The 24,350-nt window shown below is 38.8% G+C and overlaps 1 protein-coding gene across 1 annotated transcript in view; it reads left to right on the forward strand.

The window, feature by feature from the left end:
• The window catches only part of RPH3AL (rabphilin 3A like (without C2 domains)), a 599,751-nt gene that overhangs the window by 401,547 nt on the left and 173,854 nt on the right, over nt 1-24,350 (forward strand). The window contains exon 7 of the mRNA XM_053707379.1: nt 3,837-4,011. Coding sequence (XP_053563354.1) covers nt 3,837-4,011 — 175 coding nt within the window. The remainder of the gene's footprint in view (nt 1-3,836; nt 4,012-24,350) is intronic.

The raw sequence follows: 24,350 nt of genomic DNA on the forward strand, positions 1-24,350 counted from the left end.
TAAATTTAATTTCCCCATAGGAATCAATGGGGCTGCTGTACGCTCCTTTATTGCAGGTGTTAGGCTTTTTTTTAGCCAGCTCTCCCCATTGATGTCTATGGGGAAATCGTGCATGAGCACATAAAACCAGCTCACCGCAGCGCTGGTATTGGAGTGTGGTATGGAGCTCAATTTTGCTTTACGCTGCAATATTGCCCGCTAGCGCCGGGATTTTGCAAACCTGTAATTCCAACTCTGTAGGGAGGTGAGCGGTGAAAATAACTTGCAAGTTAGCACCGAGCCGCTCATAACGAAAAACTTGTAATCTAGCCGATAGTTAATAAAGGTTTTAACTATGTTCTTCACATAGCAGAGTATGTTCTATGTATTTATAAATAGATATTCCTATACATATCTGTATATAAAGGTATATATATATATTGTACTAAAATACCATGAGATATATGTAGAAATATGTATTGATGAATAAATAAAACATTCTGCAATGTGCAGAACATTGGAATGTGAAATATTCATATTTTGTTGGGTTAGCTCACATGAGAATATGCAATTGGGTTTGCGTGTGAGTGTGGTGTTTAGTTTCCCTCCACTTTTTATTCTCCATTGACTTCTAAGGGGGAATAGGTTATTGCGCTTTTTTCATGCATCAGGTTAGCGTGAGTGTGATAACTTTTTACTTTCAACTCACAATATCAGCACAACTTGACGTGCTAATAAAAGTTTACTTCTTGCACAATTAGCGATATAGCGAAAGCTCTTAACTGTGCTCCACTTTTAATATAGCCCACAATCTTTAAAATAATATGCATGGTCATGCATAATGCATATTATTTTAAGTATTGGATATAAATTAAAATTTAGATATTCTTGCTTTTGTTTATCATATGAAATATAAATATATTTTTAAAATATATATTTATGTTATAAAAAACAGTTGCATTTTAATTATAGTATTACATAACTGCGTGCCTGTTAGATAATAATACAATTGTAATACTAATAACTTTTGTAACATAAATATACATTTAAAAAAAGGTATTTGTTTTACAATAATAAACACAACATGAAAAAATAAAGAATTTTTTATATATACAATACTTAAAATAATATGCATCATTCATGAGAATGCATACTATTTTAAACATTGTAGATAAATGCTAAAATACACTTTTAACCCCTAAGCTGCCCTAAACTAATCCCCTAACCACCCCCAATATAAGTATGGGGGGTGGAAAGGTGATTAAGGCCTACTAAATGCTAACCAACACTAATCACCTAATCAACCCCCAAATAGGTATGTGGAGTGGTTAGATGATTAGGGCCTACTAAATTCTAACGAACACTAATCACCTAATCAAACCCCATATAGGTAAGGGGGGGTGGTTAGGTGATTATGCTGTAAACCGCCACTTCCAAACACAAACTACATCTACACTACCTTACACATAACCCCCTCTCTAAAGTAAACCCCACAAGCTACAGAAAAATGAAAAAAGTCAGAGCTAAAGTCACCTTTTTTTAATTTCATATGGTCATGATTGTCCCATTTTATGGCATTTCCGCAAACTAAAATTATTTTCTAACAAATGCTTGAACTGCTGAATGGCACTCAAGGGGTTAAAACATTCTTTTGTATGCAGTTGTTTGTAGTTGATATATGCTTTTACATAAATATACTGTGTGTGTGTATATATATATATATATATATATATGTATGTATATATATGTATGTATAAAATATATATATATATATATATATATATATATATATATATATATATATATATATATATAAATAGATAATCCATAGGGGAGTGTGTGTTTCCCAAAACGTCAATACATTTTGGCACATGTTTGGTGAAAATCCTGTGGTGCTGCTGTGACTTTTACGTTTATATATATATATATATATATATATATATATATACACTGCTCAAAAAAATAAAGGGAACACTAAAATAACACATCCTAGATCTGAATGAATAAAATATTCTAATTAAATACTTTGTTCTTTACATAGTTGAATGTGCTGACAACAAAATCACACAAAAATTAAAAAATGGAAATCCAAATTTTCAACCCATGGAGGTCTGGATTTGGAGTCACACTCAAAATTAAAGTGGAAAAACACACTACAGGCAGATCCAACTTTGATGTAATGTCCTTAAAACAAGTCAAAATGAGGCTCAGTAGTGTGTGTGGCCTCCACGTGCCTGTATGACCTCCCTACAACGCCTGTGCATGCTCCTGATGAGGTGGCGGATGGTCTCCTGAGGGATCTCCTCCCAGACCTGGACTAAAGCATCCACCAACTCCTGGACAGTCTGTGGTGCAAAGTGAAGTTGGTGGATGGAGCGAGACATGATGTCCCAGATGTGCTCAATTGGATTCAGGTCTGGGGAACGGGAGGGCCAGTCCATAGCATCAATGCCTTCATCTTGCAGGAACTGCTGACACACTCCAGCCACATGAGGTCTAGCATTGTCTTGCATTAGGAGGAACCCAGGGTCAACCGCACCAGCATATGGTCTCACAAGGGGTCTGAGGATCTCATCTTGATACCTAATGGCAGTCAGGCTACCTCTGGCGAGCACATGGAGGGCTGTTCGGCCCCTCAAAGAAATGCCACCCCACACCATTACTGACCCACTGCCAAACTGGCCATGCTGGAGGATGTTGCAGGCAGCAGAACGTTCTCCACTGCGTCTCCAGACTGTCACGTCTGTCAAATGTGCTCAGTGTGCCCCTGCTTTCATCTGTGAAGAGCACAGGGCGCCAGTGGCGAATTTGCCAATCTTGGTGTTCTCTGGCAAATGTCAAACGTCCTGCACGGTGGAGGACTGTAAGCACAACCCCCACCTGTTGACGTTGGGTCCTCATACCACCCTCATGGAGTCTGTTTCTAACCGTTTGAGCAGACACATGCACATTTGTGGCCTGCTGGAGGTCATTTTGCAGGGCTCTGGCAGTGCTCCTCCTGTTCCTCCTTGCACAAAGGCGGAGGTAGCGGTCCTGCTGCTGGGTTGTTGCCCTCCTACGGCCTCCTCCACGTCTCCTGATGTACTGGCCTGTCTCCTGGTAGTGCCACCATGCTCTGGACACTACGCTGACAGACACAGCAATCCTTCTTGCCACAGCTCGCACTGATGCACTACCTGAGCCACTTGTGTGGGTTGTAGACTCCGTCTCATGCTACCACTAGAGTGCAAGCACCACCAGCATTCAAAAGTGACCATAACATCAGCCAGAAAGCATAGGAACTGAGAAGTGGTCTGTGGTCACCACCTGCAGAACCACTCCTTTATTGGGGGTGTCTTGCTAATTGCCTATAATTTCCACCTGTTGTCTATCCCATTTGCACAACAGCATGTGAAATTGATTGTCACTCAGTGTTGCTTCCTAAGTGGACAGTTTGATTTCACAGAAGTGTGATTGACTTGGAGATACATTGTGTTGTTTAAGTGTTCCCTTTATTTTTTTGAGCAGTGTATATATATATATATATATATATATATATATATATACTGTGTATATATATATATATATATATATATATATATATATATATATATATATATATATATATATATATGTAAGTGTGTGTGTATGTGTGTGTCTAAAGCACTTAAACATAACTTTAAAGTAACTGAAAATATTTTAAGTTTTCCATTAGTAAGCCCTTGCAATTTATCACTAAGCTTTTGTATTTTGCTAGTTTTGACTCAATAAATAAGTATATAATCAACGTAAACTAAATGTATACATCAATTATTCTTCATTGTTATTGTCTTTATAATATTTATTATTATTTTTTCATTTTTCCTGTGGTTTTGTAGGTTTGGAAGAGATCTGGAGCATGGTTTTACAAAGGTCTGCCAAAATATATTTTGCCAATAAAAATATCAAGCAAAACCAATGAACTGCAGCTGAGGCCTCCACAGCCAGAGCTCCTAACTCAGGACATAAGAAGCAGTACATCAAATCGAACATACACATGGGCTAAAGGAAGAGGTCAGTGACATGAAAAAATAATGATGTTTATTGGATAATATTTTTATCTAAATATACCTTATCATTTACAGGCTATTGCAAAGCTAAATCTCTTAAATATTTTATAGATTTAAGTCATTAAGATTGCTACTAAAAATCTAAGAAATAAAATTAGAACAAAATTGGCAGAATGATTTGAACAGAATAATCAAATCTTAAGATCCTATCAATACATATGTTGATGATTGTATCTGTGGGATGCAGATGATTTTTTACAAGGTCTCATGCAGAAGACATAGGTATATATATATATATATATATATATATATATTCTACATATATATATATAATTATGGGACAATATAAGAAGGTTCAAGTTTAAGTTACCGTTCTAGTAACAAACTTAGTAAAATACTGCTCTTTATTTAAATTGCACCAAAGGTTTAAGTCATCACATTTCTATGTGTTACTAGCACAAAGGGGATTTTGGGTAGGAATTAAAGTATATAGCTATAGGCTTGGTTTTTCCTAAAACAAAGCCTCAATAATGATTCAATTAAATTACTGGTTATTCATTTTTCTTCAACTGGTTTGAGTCTTGAGAATTTAGCTTTGATTAAAAAAACAAGTTTGATCATTCTTTTTTTTTTTACATCAAACCATGGCTTTTGTTGCCACTTTTTGTATATCCAACTCTGGAGCCTTGGTGAAAGCTGTTTGGCACTCGGATATGAAATAGGAACTCTGAGACTCTGGGGCCGAATTATCAAGCTCCGAATAGAGCTTGATGCCCCTGTTTCTGCGCAAGCCTTTAGACTTGCCGGAAACAGCAGTTATGAAGCAGCGGTCTAAAGACCGCTGCTACATTAATGGTCGGCCTGCTCTGAGGCTGCAGACATCAATCCGCCCGCACAAGAACTGCTTGTGCAAATGCCGTCAGAGTATGCTGTCTGCATTTATCGATGTGCGGCAGACGTAATACGCCATTTGATACCATTTGTTTTGTGTTTGAGAGTACATGAGTACACAATATTTGGGGTCTTTAAGGGACACTGTACACTAGATTATTCTTTGCATAAATGTTTTATAGATGATACATTTATTTATCCCATCTGCGGGTGTTTTTATAAAAATGTATAGTTTTGCTTATTTTTAAATAACATTATGCTGATTTTCTGACTCCTAACCAAGCCCCAAAGTATCAGATGTAGACCCAATTCTACAGAGTCCTGCTTGCTCCTGTTTTTGTAATGTGTTTTTTTCATATTCAGGGGAGGTATGGGGGGAGGGTCTGCTCTTCCTGCTTTCTCAGCCTCGTTCAGTTGGTGTCCCAGCCTAACCTCATCAATAGTGCTAAATTAGGAGCTTCTAGTGGATTTTTAGATCAGTGTTTGTGCATATTCTTTTTATAGTAATGTCTATTATATGCAATTATATATGAAAATTGGTGTTAAATATCCCTTTAAGGAATCTTGCTTTATTGCAGGATACATAATGTAGCACCCCATTTATGTTTTGCAATGAAGTTGTAACCTCACTCAACCCTCTCACTACCTTCTTATGGTCTCTTTTCAGTAACGGTTCTGTGCTGGTGCTTGGGGAGTGATTTGCCTTTTTATGCATGTCATGTGTCATGTGCTTTGTGCCTAGTAAGGGCAATGGTAAGAGAGGTGTTTTTTACCCAAGTGTTATGGTCTAGAACAACAACTCCTGCCCCCTTTCTCACGCTCTTTCTCTCTGTGTCTCTCCCCCTTTCTTTCTGCCACAACACAAGAGCATTCCTTCTCTTTGTTGAATTAGCAGCAATACACTACAGGGAGCTAGTTGAACACATCAGGTGAGCAAATGAAAAGAATCATATAAGTGCAGCCACTGATTAGCAACTAAATCCCTGTTGCTGCTCCTAAACCTACACAGGAATGCTTTTCAACAAAGGGTGACAAAATTAGATATTATAAGTCAATTGGAAAGTTTTTTTAAAACTGCAAACTTTCTCCAAATATTGAAAGTTTAACCCCTTGAACCAAATGGACATAGATACTATGTCACACACTAATTTGCTCAGAGTATTTAGTTGACGCAGTACCTACGTCCAACACAGAAGCACATGCTAGGTTCTCGCTGTCCTCTTAGAAATCAGAGACTACATCTGGGTGCAGAAGGCAGATCGCCAATCTTTCCAGAGAGTGAGACTGTTTGTTTCAGTCTCTGTAGAATCTTTCTTCGGTGCCGAGTGGGAGTGGTTGGAGGGAAGGAGAAAATTGGGGTCCCCTAATCTATGTAAACCTCTTTATAAAGCCAGAGGGAAGGATAGGACCCTACACTACAGAAAGTGATATTGAAGGGAGAGGGAGGGATGGATGGACCCTATACTACGGGGGGGGGGGGAACAATCTTGGTGGGGGGAAGGTAACCCTATGCAACAGAAAAAAAGAACTCCAATATAAAATAAACAAATGAAAAAATAAATGTATTTTATTACTGACAGACCAACTGCCAGTATTAAACATGGCGGATAGCAGTGGGAGAGGGGGCTAAATAGCTGTTAGGGGAATCAGGGAGGTGGCAGAATAAGGATGGAGCCTTATACTACAGAACGTTTTTAAAAAAAAAAATAAGAAAATAAATAAATAAAACCCCTAAATTGCATACTAGCAGATTGTCTGCCAGTACCTAAGATTATGGTGACCAGTGGGGGGGAAGAGTTGCTAGGGAGGGATCAGGGGATGGGAGCTGTTAGGTGGGATGATACTCACTACACTAGAGCAAATATTAACCTTACAAGCTAAATGATTAACCCCTTCACTGCTAGGAATGTGGCGGGCAGCTGCAATAAGTGGTCTTCTAATTGCCAAAGCTTGTATGTTATTACTGAACAAAGGGGACACATATACAACCATTTGTCTTATGACTGCAGTAATTGTGTGTCAATAATTTCAGTCAAAACCCCCAAAATTTGTGAAAAGGTTAACAATTTTTTTTATAGGATTTGTATTTGGCAGCAAGTTGTTTTCTGAAATTCCTGGTAGTGAATGTGTTGATGCTGACTTTGCTGTCCCTTTAAAGCTGTAGCAATTTTATAATTACTACTTTTATTCCCAACCCAGTTATCCTTTTTTCAGTTTTGCTGCCCTAGACACAAATAAATGTAATTCCTTAACCAATTTAAATCATATTTCTCTTTTATGTACAGTATACATAGTAGTGTTTTGCCCCACACAGGTAAACGTATAAAGAGCAACAATATATATTTGTGCAAAAAAAATCATATATATAGAAATGTGTATTTATGAATAAATAGAACATATTCTGTTATGTGAAGAATATTGGAGCGTGAAATATTCATATTTCATGTTGGGTTAGGGCACCAGAGAATATGAGGTCAAGTTTGCGCTCATGTAGGGTGTTAGATTTTTTCCATTTATTTTTTGCTCCATCGACTTCTATGGGGGAATACGTTATCGCATGAGTGACATTCTAAATTTGTCTTTTTATGCAACTCAGGTTAGCGCACAAGCAAAAACATTTTACTTTCAACTTGTAATACCCTACCCGACGGGCTCAAGAAGCTTCCTTCTAGCTGAGCAAATGTTCAAGCTGGAGCATTAAATACCGCTCCACTTGTAATCTGGCCCATGGTTTCTAATCCAAACTTTTGTTTCTTTCTTTTTTAAGGGCAAGATAACAAGTTGTGCAGTATGGGTTTTCCACATGCAAAATGGTCTTTTCACAATCAATTCTTGAAAAAGTCTTATCCTTTCCATGCTTGAATAGCTGTAGTTAACAGTTTTCCGCACCATAAAAGTTTCATGAAGCACTTCAAAAATACACTACACAGCACAGTTACACTCATATTAACACTATCTAAAAAAATATTTTATACAAATATTGCACACAAAAGTTATAAGGGCTAAAAGATAGGAGATCTCAGGTGTTAAAAAAAAAAAGCTGACACAGTATTGTCATACATACACATACATAGAGAAATAAGTTTTAGGACAGGGCCTCCCATAGAAAAGTTTCTCTGTTTTTTGTAGGCAAAGGTAATTTTTGTAGTCTGTTTCAGATATGTGATCCATTGGAGTATTTGTTCCAGTAAAGAGCGTACTAATCAACGTCCGTTTATGTCTACAGTAGATTTATAGGTTATTTTCCTTCATAGTCCTATTCAAATACCCGACGTGGGCAACCCTAACGAGTGTAAACCCAAAGGCAGATATGCAAAATTCAAACTAAGCGCACCAAAGCTGACATGCGCAAAACAGAAAAAAAGAAAATAATGTAAAGAATTCTGTCCCAGGCCATATATATTAGCAAATATATATAAACTAAAATGTGCCCATAACATAGCTATAGAGTGTCTAAATGTGTCTAAATCATACCCCACATACATCCCTCTGACAAGCACTTTATTCTCACGGGAAACCGGGCCTCAAAAAAAGAATGAAAACACCTCTATCAGAAGAATCAAATGCACATCTTCATTCTTCAACCACTTCCAGCAGGGGCAAAGTAAAGACTGAAGTATGTGTGAGGTGGGAGGAGTTTTATACGGCTCTTGGGGTTTGGGAATCTTTACCTCCTCCTAGTGGTAGAGAAGAGTAATTCCCAGGAGTAATGGATCGTGGATTCTCCCCACCTGTATGAAAGAAATTTTTTTCTCTGCAACAACAAAAAGTTATTTCAATGTCCATGTGACTCTTTAGCTACCTGGTACAGAGAGCCATTTGGTTTATAGAAGTAAATTAAACAAACAAACAAGCATTTCCCCAAACCTTGCCTCAAAATACTCTAGAAATGCATCTTGCTACCCAGTACTGGATCACAACCAATTATTTAACGAACATTGCTTTTGATGGTGGAATATAAGGGACAATCTACTCGAACATTGTTATTGTTTAAAAAAATAGAAAATACCTTTATTAACCATTCCCCAGTTTTGCTTAACCAACACTGTTATATGAATATACTTTTTACCTTTTTGATTACCTTGTATCTAAGCCTCTGCAGACTGCCCCTTATCTCAGTGCTTTTTACAAACTTGCATTTCAGCCAATTAGTGCTGTTCCTGAATAACTCTATGGGAGTGAGCACAATGTTATCTATATGGCGCACATTAACTAGCACTATCTGGCTGTGAAAAGCTAATAAAATGCCCTGAGATAAGAGGCGGCCTGCAGGCAGAGGTTTAAAATTTATCAATTATATTAATATAGCAATTTTGGTTGTGCAAAGCTTGGGAATGGGTAGTAAAGGCGTTATCTACCCTTCTAAACAATACAAAATATCAAGTACACCATATTTTTAATTAAAAAGGACGTAAAAGTGAAAATTAAACTTTCATAGTTCAGAAGTAATTTTTGGAGAGTTTTCAATTATCAAATGTACTTTATCTTTTTACCCTTTGTTGAAAAGCATACCTAGGTAGGCTCAAGAGCAGCAATGCACTGACAGGATCTAGCTGCTGATTATTGACTACACACATATGCCTCTTGTCTTTGTCACACTGAATATGTTTTCAGCTATGTCCTAGTAGTGAATTGATGCTCTGCAGCTGGCTTCAACTGTGTGTTTAACCCATTTGCAGTTGTATGCAAGCAATACGCAACAAAACAATGCTCTAACACATTAAAGCATTTTAATATTCCACTTTTATGTCCCTTTAAATATTATTATGAGGCCCATTTATCAAGCTCCGAATGGAGCTTGAAGAGCCGTGTTTCTGGCGAGTCTTCAGACTCGCCAGAAACACCAGTTATGAAGCAGCGGTCTAAAGACTGCGGCTCCATAACCCTGTCCGTCTGCTCTGATGAGGCGGACAGGAATTGCTGCAGTTCAACCCGATCGAGTATGATCGGGTTGATTGACACCTCCCTGCTGGCGGCCCATTGGCCGCGAGTCTGCAGGAGGCGGCATTGCACCAGCAGCTCTTGTGAGCTGCTGGTGCAATGCTGAATACGGAGAGCGTATTGCTCTCCGCATTCAGCGAGGTCTTGCGGACTTGATCTGCACTGTCGGATCAAGTCCTCAAGACCTTTGATAAATTGGCCTCTGAGTCTATTCTTGCAATTTAAAGGAATGGCGAATTTTAACAATATTATCATAGATAAAATGTGACAAAATTAAAATGTAATTTAGCTGGTTTAAAATTAATTTTACCATAGTAATAGTGATTATCAGATACTGCTAATGGGGCATCTTATGCAAATGGAATTGGTAATAACATTCTAAAATAATTATATATATTTTTAAATGTGGTTCCTTACACAATATAAAGAAGAAATGAGCCTGGTTCATTTTGAAAGCAGAAAATAAAATATTGCCTTGCTGTGATTTTATTAAGTTTGGTTAGCTGAGATGTAATTATTTCTCCCACTGACGGCTCTGCTGCAGCTGTTGTTTTATGGCAGAAATGAAATGAAAGTTAGCTCTGGTCCATCATAGTGATATCTCTTTGGTTTAATGCGAATCATCTGCCAGCAGGGAACTAGACATAGAATGATTGCCAGTAAAAACAAACAGAAATCCTAGCTCGCCCATCTGGTATAGAACAGGGCTTCAGTTTGGTGCAAAATCTGCTTCTGTCTTCATTTACACAAATAAAAAAATAAAACGTAAATTATCAATATCCTTCTTGCTAACTGCCCTATTTGTGGCATAACTGCTTATTCTTAGATCTTGGAATTTTGAGAATTTTTTACATCAATTAAAGCAATGTCTAAACCATCCCACATCCTGCAAGATAGTCACAGTTTGGGAGTAGGGGTGAGACTACCATTGGTGCAACAGGTGCAATGGCACCAGGGCCCAAGTGCTGGGGGGCCCTAGCAGCCAGTATATACATAGGTATGTGCCTATATCGTTATTATCTGTGTTAAACATCATTATACAGTGCAGTGTAATCATACAAAGAAGCATGTATGTTTATTTCTATTGGTTATTACAGTCGAGGGAGGGGGAATTATTTTTGCACCTCTGTTAAGTAGGTTCTCTACCGGTTGGGAGGTATGACCCATTTCCACACACACAGCCCTCAGTGTACTGTTTTTAAGAGATTAAGGGCTATATTACAAGTGGAGCGCTAATTAATCGTGTGGGCGCTTGATAAATAACCAGCCATTACAAGTAGCTGGTTATTGTTACTGTGAGCTTGCGGTAGCAATTAGATCAGCTCTCTGGTTGATTTTATAAATGTGCCCCAAATGCCCCCAAGATACAGTGTAGTATATTTTATTAAAAAATAAAAATAAATAATAAAATAACTGCACTAGGCAGTATTTTGGGGGTAAAGTTGGCGGGAGTGCTGTGTTAGAAAATAACGGCACTGAAAAGTGCCTTTACATTGCTCTCTATGGGAACTGTGTGTTCCCAGTAAATATATATGTATATGCGTATGTGTATATGTGTATATGTGTGTTATATGTGTGTTTATGTGTGTATATGTGTATATATATGTGTATATATGTGTATATATGTATATATGTGTAGATATGTGTATATATGTGTATATGTGTGTACAGGGAGTGCAGAATTATTAGGCAAATGAGTATTTTGACCACATCATCCTCTTTATGCATGTTGTCTTACTCCAAGCTGTATAGGCTCGAAAGCCTACTACCAATTAAGCATATTAGGTGATGTGCATCTCTGTAATGAGAAGGGGTGTGGTCTAATGACATCAACACCCTATATCAGGTGTGCATAATTATTAGGCAACTTCCTTTCCTTTGGCAAAATGGGTCAAAAGAAGGACTTGACAGGCTCAGAAAAGTAAAAAATAGTGAGATATCTTGCAGAGGGATGCAGCACTCTTAAAATTGCAAAGCTGCTGAAGCGTGATCATCGAACAATCAAGCGTTTCATTAAAAATAGTCAACAGGGTCGCAAGAAGCATGTGGAAAAACCAAGGCGCAAAATAACTGCCCATGAACTGAGAAAAGTCAAGCGTGCAGCTGCCAAGATGCCACTTGCCACCAGTTTGGCCATATTTCAGAGCTGCAACATCACTGGAGTGCCCAAAAGCACAAGGTGTGCAATACTCAGAGACATGGCCAAGGTAAGAAAGTCTGAAAGACGCCACCACTGAACAAGACACACAAGCTGAAACGTCAAGACTGGGCCAAGAAATATCTCAAGACTGATTTTTCTAAGGTTTTATGGACTGATGAAATGAGAGTGAGTCTTGATGGGCCAGATGGATGGGCCCGTGGCTGGATTGGTAAAGGGCAGAGAGCTCCAGTCCGACTCAGACGCCAGCAATGTGGAGGTGGAGTACTGGTTTGGGCTGGTATCATCAAAGATGAGCTTGTGGGGCCTTTTCGGGTTGAGGATGGAGTCAAGCTCAACTCCCAGCCCTACTGCCAGTTTCTGGAAGACACCTTCTTGAAGCAGTGGTACAGGAAGAAGTCTGCATCTTTCAAGAAAAACATGATTTTCATGCAGGACAATGCACAATCACACGCGTCCAAGTACTCCACAGCGTGGCTGGCAAGAAAGGGTATAAAAGAAGAAAATCTAATGACATGGCCTCCTTGTTCACCTTATCTGAACCCCATTGAGAACCTGTGGTCCATCATCAAATGTGAGATTTACAAGGAGGGAAAGCAGTACACCTCTCTGAACAGTGTCTGGGAGGCTGTGGTTGCTGCGCACGCAATGTTGATGGTGAACAGATAGAAAAACACTGACAGAATCCATGGATGGCAGGCTTTTGAGTGTCCTTGCAAAGAAAGGTGGCTATATTGGTCACTGATTTGTTTTTGTTTTGTTTTTGAATGTCAGAAATGTATATTTGTGAATGTTGAGATGTTATATTGGTTTCACTGGTAAAAATAAATAATTGAAATGGGTATATATTTGTTTTTTGTTAAGTTGCCTAATAATTATGCACAGTAATAGTCACCTGCACACACAGATATCCCCCTAAAATAGCTATAACTAAAAACAAACTAAAAACTACTTCCAAAACTATTCAGCTTTGATATTAATGAGTTTTTTGGGTTCTTGAGAACATGGTTGTTGTTCAATAATAAAATTAATCCTCAAAAATACAACTTGCCTAATAATTCTGCACTCCCTGTATATGTGTATATAAGTGTATATATGTGTATATAAGTGTATATGTGTATATATGTGTATATGTGTATATATGTGTTATATATGTATATGTGTATATATGTGTTATATGTGTGTATATGTGTATATATATGTATATGTGTATATATGTGTATATATGTGTATATATGAGTATATATGTGTATATATGAGTATATATGTGTATATATGTGTATATATGTGTATATATGTGTATATATGTGTATATATGTGTATATATGTGTATATATGTGTATATATGTGTATATATGTGTATATATGTGTATATATGTGTATATATGTGTATATATGTGTATATATGAGTATATATGTGTATATATGAGTATATATGTGTATATATGTGTATATATGAGTATATATGTATATATATGAGTATATATGTGTATATATGTGTATATATGAGTATATATGTGTATATATGTGTATATATGTGTATATATGAGTATGATAATACTAATAATAATAATGAGTATTATCATTTAGAGATGCGCAATTAGCGTAAGAATTGCGCATCCGCAGTCCATAGCAATGAGTGAGTTGAGAGCATTGGAGCGTGCAGGTCCGATTTCACATGGGGCGCATGGTGAGCTGATGATTGGCTAAAACCGATGTCAATCACAGCTGCCCCTGTGAAAAATATAGAGAGAGGCAGATTATTAGACTGTACTGTTACCCTAATAAAAACGGAATAACAAAGTAAAAAAAGTTTATTTTTTAAATATAAGCACATCGATCTGCTAGTTAAAGTAAGAGCATCTAGAATATGTTTTGCAATACATATGAATTTACCATCACTTTAAGAGGAGGAAAAAGCTAATTCTGTAACTTAGGTTTTCAAAACGCTTGAAGTTGCTTAACCCAGCTTGTCGATCTTCAGCATTTCAGTTTACACCATTTTCCTTTTTGCCTCTATAGGGAATTAGGGGCAAGCTGGATTTTTCACATAACCAGTAGTTAAAGCGATATTTAACCCAATTGTTTTGTTTCATGATTCAGATAGGGCATGCACTTTAGAGTTTTTGGAGTTTGTGAGCCTCTATAGGCAATGCTTTTACATGAGGTTAGCTTTTTTATGTTAAATAAATTATTAGGAACACAATGTGTTGGCACTTACTATATTCAGTTTAAGAAAAGTATTTCAGACAAAGTATCATTATTACTATTTACTCAGTGAACTCTTAAAGGGGTGGGGAAGTCAACATTAAACTTGCATGATTCAGATAACATATGTAATATTAAGACTTTAAGATTCAGTTATATTTTATAAACTACCAGGTACGTATAGTCTTTAACACAAAAATAAAGTCACCTGCTAGCCTCCTGGCTAGATGCAAGATCCTGGCGGATGTCCACAGGATTTGATGAATCATCCCCAAGAGTCTGCCTGGCTGAGTAACAAGATAAAAGGTTTGGTGAACTTGTGTCCAATGGAGATTTGGGTTTCAGAGTTTCTATTAGGCCATTGGGTCAAGGTGGGTCTGAGTATGTGAGCTAAAGGGAGTAAGGTAAGTACTCGTGCGTGAGCTCAGAAATCTCTTAAGCGACAACATTTCTTTTCTTTGCATGGGGTATAAAGTGAGGTGGGCAAATTGTTGAGCTTAGTAAAGGGTAAGATATATACCCGTATGTGAGCTCTCTTCTTCATGTGGTTTGGTTGCTTGGTGAGCGGGGACATTGATTCCAGACTGGGGCAGATGGATTGAGTGGTTCCGAGGTGCCCTCTTGAGTACTGTTTGTTTTTTGAGGTAGGTTGAGTTCCAGAGTGTGAAGGAGTTTCATACCCTGTTCGGGAGTGGAGATTGCGTAGAATCTATCTTGGCTTTGTAGAAAGATTTTCACAGGCAATCCCCACCTGTACATGATGTTATGTTGGCGTAAGACTCGTGTGAACTGTTGAAAGGATCTTCTCCTCGCTAAAGTGTGCTGAGAGAGATCTGGGTAGATCTGCAGATTCTGGTATGGGTCTTTCAATGACTTATTTGCGAAGGAGGCTCTGAGTAGTTTTTCTTTGGCTGTAAAGTAGTGCAACCTCAGAATAACATCTCTTGGGGTGTCTGATGTAGAGTTCCGTGGTCGCGTAGCTCTGTGGGCTCTGCCAACCAATAGTTCTTGTGGCTGAAGTGTGTCTAGGATCTCTTTGAAAAGCCCTTGTAGATAGCCTGGCAAGTCAGTTGGGGGGACCGATTCGAGTATCCCTCTTATTCTCAGATTATTACGACGCGTCCTATTTTCGAGATCTGCTAGTTTGCCTTCAAGGTCTGTGATCTGTAACGCCAAGTTTTGGGAGTAGTCAAGCAAATTGGAGTGGTCTGTGGAGAGGTCTTCGTGTTTCTTTTCTAAGTTTTCTGTGCGTTCGCTCACTGCAGACATATCTTGTTTTAGTTCAGCTACAGATTGTCTGAGTTCCTGACGGAAGGAGTTGTAGTGTGTATCCATTTTGTCAGAGAGAGCTTGGATTGCGTCTAGAAAAGTTGACTGTGAGAGGGTAGAGCCTTCCCTGCGAGGGTTATCTGACTTAGGTAGTCTGATAAGTGAAGTTGTAGAGTCTCTGGAGTCATCTTCTGAGTTTTCCGCATCTGAAGCAAGTTTACTATGGAAATGGTTTGTCAAAGTTCTTTTAGGGTTATTTTGAGATTTTTGTTTTCTCCTAAGCACATTTGCCATGTTGAACCGGGGATTTAGAAGTCTTGTCACCTGATCTAAATAGATGAAATAGTGAGGGTCCCAATGGTGCTGTCGTCTGGAGGGTATACGATCCTGCACCCCAGGTGGGGTGTCTTTAGCCTTGCATTATATTTCAATCTTGGCCCAACTAAAATGTAGGATCAAACGCTGAAGACTCAGAGCCTATGTGCGACCCCCTCCCAGGGGAGTGCCCCCTATTGGGCGAAGTGGGGAAAGGGAGTTGGGTATGACCCGCTGTCACTTAGGGCAGCGGGAAAGGGGGGGAGGGTGTCTGAGCTTGGTGCTAGTGCCTCACTTGTTCGTTTGTGGTAGGATACAGTTATCAATGCAGGGGCACCCGGTGGTATGTTCTATATGTGGATTGGGTGTGGCTGCACTTAAGAATTAGCGTCACAATTTATCTTCAGTTTACCAGTTTTTGAGTAAGCACACACACATACAAAAAGAGAGAAAAAAAATATTTGGGAGTGTGAGGCAATGGCTTCTATTTATCTCCCTTAAAGTTGTAGAACTGCTTTAAGAAAGTCCATGTGAGACAGTAACTGAGGCTTGGACTTGCTGCAAATTTGGCAGTATTAAGCAACTGATGGCCTGTGTTTCACAGAAGAAAACTCAAGCAGAACCTAGTTGAGCCTTAGTACTCAAAGCAGTCTTCTGTGTATAACAAGTCTTATGGTGCAATTTATTGCAGTTAGAGTGTGGTATAGTGTCTCTTGTGGGGAGCAACTTAGACAGCAGACAATAGTGAAAAAATAGCTATTTTTCCCAAATGTGTAGATGGAGATACCACAGAAATATCAGAAAGCTCTTGAAATATTTAAAAATAAATGTTCTATATGATTTTCCTATTGCACTTTGTAGTATTAGAGGCTGGGCAGCAATGTGAAAAAATTTGGGTGATGTAATATGAGCGTCTCAGGTCCTTATTTTAGACCCTATGGGCTTTCTCCATCTGTGTATGTAACTATCGACCGTCTTTATGAGTCCAGATCTAAGGCCCACTATACAGCTGATGTGGAGATTGATAGCTATCAAGCCATTTCTTTACTTCTGGCCCCCTCCTATCTGTGTCTTAAACTCACAGCACTTTGATGTGGTATTGGGGCCTCAGTATGATCTGTGTATGCAGGCCGGGTCTAGTGCGGCTCTATTACTAGTTGTGCGTAGGAAGACAAGATGGCGGCTTTTCGCGCCACCCAGACTACTCTCTAGCGGTGTGCAGGGGTGCGTGTAAGCACATACCAACTCAGCCCCTCACTGTCTCTCAGCCAGGACACAGCTTCAGGAATCCGGCTTCTTCTAGGAAACTCTCGTTATCTTCAGTAGGGGCACGAGTAGCGCCACATACAAGGCGAGTCCGGGATCACCCGTAGGCTCTGCAACGCTGCCTGGAAGAAAAGGTGAGGTGCCTGTGGGTGTTGCGGCTTCGGAGCGGAGCCCCGACCCTCCGGAGCTGGGTTCCCGTAGTGGGTGATGGCAGGCTAGGACCACTGTTGTGCTGTATTTAGGGGTTTCACTGCCCAGCAAACTCCCGGTCTCAATACTGCTCTATGCGGCTCCTGCCGATAGCTCAGGCACTTCAGATAGATGGTCTCATAAATCCAGGGGATAAAGCTGAGTCCAGGATGCTTAATCACAGGGCTTTTAGTTGGGATAAATAAACTTATAAAAGATTTTATCTCCGGAGCTTCTCACTGCTGCGACCACTCCATCAGGCAGTTAGCTCCGCCCCCCCAGTTATATTTTAAAATTGACTTTTTTCTCTTGGTACATATCCCACTTTTCTGGGAGCTAGCTGCTGATTAGTAGCTACACACAATTGCCTCTTGTCATTGACTCACTAGATGTTTTCAGCTAGATCTCAGTAATGCAATGCTGCTCTGGAGCTTACTTTAACTATGGATCAACACTGGCAATTTTGGTTGTGAATCCCCAGTTGGCTAAATGGTGGTGCCCCCTCTGTGAATGGCTGAGTGAGCAAAGTAAACTTTTCAGATGATTTAAAAAAAAAATCTTAAACTGGGATAAAGTTTGTTTGAACTATCGCTTCACTGCCATTAAACTATATTACTTTCTAGACAGCCTGCCATGGTTGTGCAATACAATCTTATAAGTAATGGCATCATACATAGTGTTATGCCTTTTAAAGTTCATTCAAATGCAAAAAAGTTCTAATTGCATACCATTTTTGCATTACTGACTCTAGCTAATGACGTGTTTAATTTCTGTGGATTTTAAAAACATAGGTAAAGTCCTACCTGCAGCTGCAAACAATATTACCACTAGACATGTGCAACACTAAAGTTTATTATAGATTAGTTTTTTTTTATTTTGGGTGGTTTTTTGTTTTTGTTTTTAAACGGGGTATTAGAATAGGAATATTTTTTATTGTTTTGGAAAATTTAGTTTGTTATTTTTTGTAATGGTAGTTTTTGTTGTTGTAATTTTAGTGTTTATTATTTTTTGTAATTGTAGTTTTAATTTTTTAGTAACCTTACGGCTAGATTTAGAGTTTGGCGGTAGCTGTGAAAACCAGCGTTAGAGGCTCCTAACGCTGGTTTTAGGCTACCGCCGGTATTTGGAGTCAGTGATTAAAGGGTCTAACGCTCACTTTTCAGCCGCGACTTTTCCATACCGCAGATCCCCTTACGTCAATTGCGTATCCTATCTTTTCAATGGGATCTTTCTAACGCTGGTATTTAGAGTCGTTTCTGAAGTGAGCGTTAGAGCTCTAACGACAAAACTCCAGCCGCAGGAAAATAGCAGGAGTTAAGAGCTTTCTGGGCTAACGCCGGTTCATAAAGCTCTTAACTACTGTACCCTAAAGTACACTAACACCCATAAACTACCTATGTACCCCTAAACCGAGGTCCCCCACATCGCCGCCACTCGATTAAAATTTTTTAACCCCTAATCTGCCGACCGCCAACTACGTTATACTTATTTACCCCTAATCTGCTGCCCCTAACCCCGCCGACCCCTGTATTATATTTATTAACCCCTAACCTGCCCCCCACAACGTCGCCGCCAGCTACTTACAATAATTAACCCCTAATCTGCCGACCGCAAAGCGCCTCCACCTACGTTATCCTTATGTACCCTAATCTGCTGCCCCCTAACACCGCCGACCCCTATATTATATTTATTAACCCCTAACCTGCCCCCCTCAACGTCGCCGACACCTGCCTACACTTATTAACCCCTAATCTGCCGAGCGGACCGCACCGCTACTATAATAAAGTAATTAACCCCTAATCCGCCTCACTAACCCTATCATAAATAGTATTAACCCCTAATCTGCCCTCCCTAACATCGCCGACACCTAACTTCAATTATTAACCCCTAATCTGACGACCGGAGCTCACCGCTACTATAATAAATGGATTAACCCCTAAAGCTAAGTCTAACCCTAACACTAACACCCCCCTAACTTAAATATAATTTAAATCTAACGAAATTAATTAACTCTTATTAAATAAATTATTCCTATTTAAAGCTAAATACTTACCTGTAAAATACATCCTGATATAGCTACAATATAAATTATAATTACATTGTAGCTATTTTAGGATTAATATTTATTTTACAGGTAACTTTGTAATTATTTTAACCAGGTACAATAGCTATTAAATAGTTAAGAACTATTTAATAGTTACCTAGTTAAAATAATAACAAATTTACCTGTAAAATAAATCCTAACCTAAGTTATAATTAAACCTAACACTACCCTATCAATAAATTAATTAAATAAACTACCTACAATTACCTACAATTAACCTAACACTACACTATCAATAAATAAATTAAATACAATTGCTACAAATAACTACAATTACATAAACTAACTAAAGTACCAAAAATAAAAAAGAACTAAGTTACAAAAAATAAAAAAATATTTACAAACATTAGAAAAATATTACAACAATTTTAAACTAATTACACCTACTCTAAGCCCCCTAATAAAATAACAAAGACCCCCAAAATAAAAAATTCCCTACCCTATTCTAAATTAATAAATGTAAAAGCTCTTTTACCTTACCAGCCCTGAACAGGGCCCTTTGCGGGGCATGCCCCAAGAAAATCAGCTCTTTTGCCTGTAAAAAAAAACATACAATACCCCCCCCCAACATTACAACCCACCACCTACATACCCCTAATCTAACCCAAACCCCCCTTAAATAAACCTAACACTAAGCCCCTGAAGATCTTCCTACCTTGTCTTCACCATCCAGGTATCACCGATCCGTCCTGGCATCCGGTGCTGAAGAGGTCCAGAAGAGGCTCCAAAGTCTTCCTCCTATCCGGCAAGAAGAGGACATCCGGACCGGCAAACATCTTCTCCAAGCGGCATCTTCGATCTTCTTCCATCCGGTGCGGAGCGGGTCCATCTTGAAGCAGCCGACGCGGATCCATCCTCTTCTTCCGTTGTCTCCCGACGAATGACAGTTCCTTTAAGGGACGTCATCCAAGATGGCGTCCCTCGAATTCCGATTGGCTGATAGGATTCTATCAGCCAATCGGAATTAAGGTAGGAATATTCTGATTGGCTGATGGAATCAGCCAATCAGAATCAAGTTCAATCCTATTGGCTGATCCAATCAGCCAATCAGATTGAGCTTGCATTCTATTGGCTGTTCCGATCAGCCAATAGAATGCGAGCTCAATCTGATTGGCTGATTGGATCAGCCAATCGGATTGAACTTGATTCTGATTGGCTGATTCCAGTAGCGGTGCGGTCCGCTCGGCAGATTAGGGGTTAATAAGTGTAGGCAGGTGGAGGCGACGTTGAGGGGGGCAGATTAGGGGTTAATAAATATAATATAGGGGTCGGCGGTGTTAGGGGCAGCAGATTAGGGGTACATAGGGATAATGTAAATTGCGGCGGTTTACGGAGCGGCAGATTAGGGGTTAATAATATAATGCAGGTGTCAGCGATAGCGGGGGCGGCAGATTAGGGGTTAATAAGTATAAGGTTAGGGGTGTTTAGACTCGGGGTACATGTTAGGGTGTTAGGTGCAGACGTAGGAAGTGTTTCCCCATAGGAAACAATGGGGCTGCGTTAGGAGCTGAACGCTGCTTTTTTGCAGGTGTTAGGTTTTTTTTCAGCTCAAACAGCCCCATTGTTTCCTATGTGAGAATCGTGCACGAGCACGTTTTTGAGGCTGGCCGCGTCCGTAAGCAACTCTGGTATCGAGAGTTGCATTTGCGGTAAAAATGCTCTACGCTCCTTTTTTGGAGCCTAACGCAGCATTTGTTTGAACTCTCGATACCAGAGTTAATTTTATGGTGCGGCCAGAAAAAAGCCTGCGGAGCGTTAACAGCCCATCTACCGCCAAACTCCAAATCTAGGCCTTAGTTTTTTTATTTTTAGTAATGTTAGGTTTTTATTCTTAGTAATGTTAGGTTTTATTAGTTTAAGCTTAGGTTTTATTTTTATTTCACAGGTAAGTTTGTATTTATTTTTAAACCGGTAGTTAATTAATAATTGTAACTTTAATTTAGGTCTATTTTAATTATGTTAAAGTTAGGGGGTGTTAGGTTTAGGGGTTAATATAGTTTAATTTAGGTTGTTGCGATGTGAGGGGCAGCGGTTTAGGGCTTAATAGGTTTAGTTAGTGTTGGCGATGTGGGTGTACGACGGTTTACGGGTTAATTGGTTTATTCAGTGTTTTAGTTAGAGTCGGCGATGTCAGGGAACCGTGGTTTAGGATTTAATAGGTTTAGTTGGTGTTGGCGATTTTTGAGAATGGCGGTTTAGGGGTTAATAGGTTAATTTAGTGTTTTAGTTTGTGTCTGCAATGTCTGGGAACTGTGGTTTAGAGGTTAATAGGTTTAGTTAGTGTTGGCGATGTTTGGGAACTGCGGTTTAGGAGTTAATAGGTTTAGTTAGTGTTGGACATGTTTAGGAATGGCGGTTTAGGGGTTAATAGGTTTAGTTAGTGTCGGCGATGTTTGGGAACTGCGGTTTAGGAGTTAATAGGTTTAGTTAGTGTTGGCGATGTTTGGGAACTGCGGTTTAGGGGTTAATAGGTTTAGTTAGTATCTGGGAACTGCGGTTTATGGGTAATAGGATTAGTTAGTGTCGGTGATGTTGGGGAACGGTGGTTTAGGAGTTGATGGCTTTATTTAGTGTTTTAGTTAGTGTCGGCTATGTCGGGGGAACTGCGGTTTGGATTAGAACAATGAAAAATTCTGAATATGAATAAAGAATGGATCCGAAAATTTAGAAACTGATTTATTCATTTTCGGAATTTTTCGGGATTTTAATTTCTTTCTAATGACACGATGAGTCCAAGTATGTGCTGTTTTTACTCCAGGGTATAGCTGTAGTCTAAAACTAAAAACCAAACTCAGCCGAAACAAATTGCACATGTCTAATTACCACTACCACGCAGAACATGGCTAGATTGATTGGTCATGGGACTACTGCTTCTGATTGGCTTACCAGCTGTGTTCTGCTTTATAGCAGGACTTTACCTATGTTTTTACTGTGCATATTCCCCATTAAACACTCAGGGCCCGATGATCTAAAGCTTTCTGCTCTAGGGAGATTATCTAAGATTTCTCGTCAGTACTGAGCAGTCCATCAAAAGAATATAAAGAAAGGAAAATTTTAGCTTGAGAGCTGTTGCAGGGTTCTGAATGCGAAGGAGAGAGACACATACATTACAATATAATGCTCAGAAAAAGCTGCCAAAGATTTTGAGTGATTTCTCTCTATGCTTGGATCATCAGACCTATAGTTATCTAGAGTCAGTAAATAAAAAATAGAGTGTAAATGTGTGTGTGTATATATATATATATATATTATTTTTAATTTAAATGTCTTTTTTATTTTTGCTTTAAAGTAGAATAATTAAAGGGGTAGTGTGCTTCAACAGATAATGCTGCAGGGGAAAAAAGATTAATAGTAATAAAGCATTTTTTTTGGACCATTTGCAAATCATGTGGCTCTCTGCTCACAAAAAGATGTTTGGCCACTCTTGTTGTATGAGCATACAAGGGGCAAAGTATACACTTCCCAAGTTCCAGCAGCCAATCACTTTCAAATTTAACTGAGGGTTAAGAATGTTCAAAGATTTTTTGCTTTCTGCGCAGCCTGTTTTCCTCAAAGGAATGCATAATAATCTACATTATCTATAATATTTTTTGTCATGCAATGTGTATGCTCTTGTTTGTTTGATGCATTCACTTTTATAATTTCTCCTTTCTTTTTAATGCAAATTTTGCAAATACAGAAAAAAGTCATTTAAATTGTGTCTATTCAGTCTGACATTGCAAAACCGAGTCCATGTTAACAAGGTGCTACGTCTATATTTACTTACGCATTTAATTCATTTCAAGACCCTTTTGAAATTGGTTTGAATTATAACAACATATTTTATACAGAAATATATTCATACCATTATTTTTCATTGTCCCCGCTGTTCTTTAGGGCAAGGAATGTTAATGCCCACAAATAATTTTAGTTCCATATGCACTTTGAGTGCACACATCAGTGATTATATATCTAATATATTGCTGCTTCCGTGTGTTAACTATGGCCTAGATTTAGAGTTGGGCGGTAGCCGTCAAAACCAGCGTTAGAGGCTCCTAACGCTGGTTTTTACCGCCCTCTGGTATTTGGAGCCAGTCATTAAAGGGTCTAACGCTCACTTTCCAGCCGCGACTTTTCCATACCGCAGATCCCCTTACGTCAATTGCGTATCCTATCTTTTCAATGGGATCTTTCTAACGCTGGTATTTAGAGTCGTGGCTGAAGTGAGCGTTAGAAATCTAACGACAAAACTCCAGCCGCAGAAAAAAGTCAGTAGTTAAGAGCTTTCTGGGCTAACGCCAGTTCATAAAGCTCTTAACTACTGTGCTCTAAAGTACACTAACACCCATAAACTACCTATGTACCCCTAAACCGAGGTCCCCCACATCGCCGCCACTATATTTCAATTTTTTAACCCCTAATTGGCCGCTCCGTACACCGCCGCCAACTACGTTATGTACCCCTAATCTGCTGCCCCTAACACCGCCGACCCCTATATTATATTTATTAACCCCTAATCTGCCCCCCACAACGTCGCCGCCAGCTACCTACAGTAATTAACCCCTAATCTGCCGACCGGAGCTCACCGCTAGTATAATAAATGTATTAACCCCTAATCCGCCTCACTCCCGCCTCAATAACCCTATAATAAATAGTATTAACCCCTAATCTGCCCTCCCTAACATCGCCGACAGCTAACTTCAAGTATTAACCCCTAATCTGCCGATCAGAGCTCACCGCTACTAACACCCCCCTAAGTTAAATATAATTTTTATCTAACTAAATAAATTAAGTCTTATTAAATAAATTATTCCTATTTAAATCTAAATACTTACCTGTAAAATAAATCCTAATATAGCTACAATATAAATTATAATTATATCTTAGCTATTTTAGGATTAATATTTATTTTACAGGCAACTTTGTAATTATTTTAACCAGGTACAATAGCTATTAAATAGTTAATAACTATTTAATAGCTACCTAGTTAAAATAATTACAAAATTACCTGTAAAATAAATCC

The sequence above is a fragment of the Bombina bombina genome, chromosome 3 (genome assembly GCF_027579735.1).
Source record: "Bombina bombina isolate aBomBom1 chromosome 3, aBomBom1.pri, whole genome shotgun sequence".
Classification (NCBI taxonomy): Eukaryota; Metazoa; Chordata; class Amphibia; order Anura; family Bombinatoridae; genus Bombina; species Bombina bombina.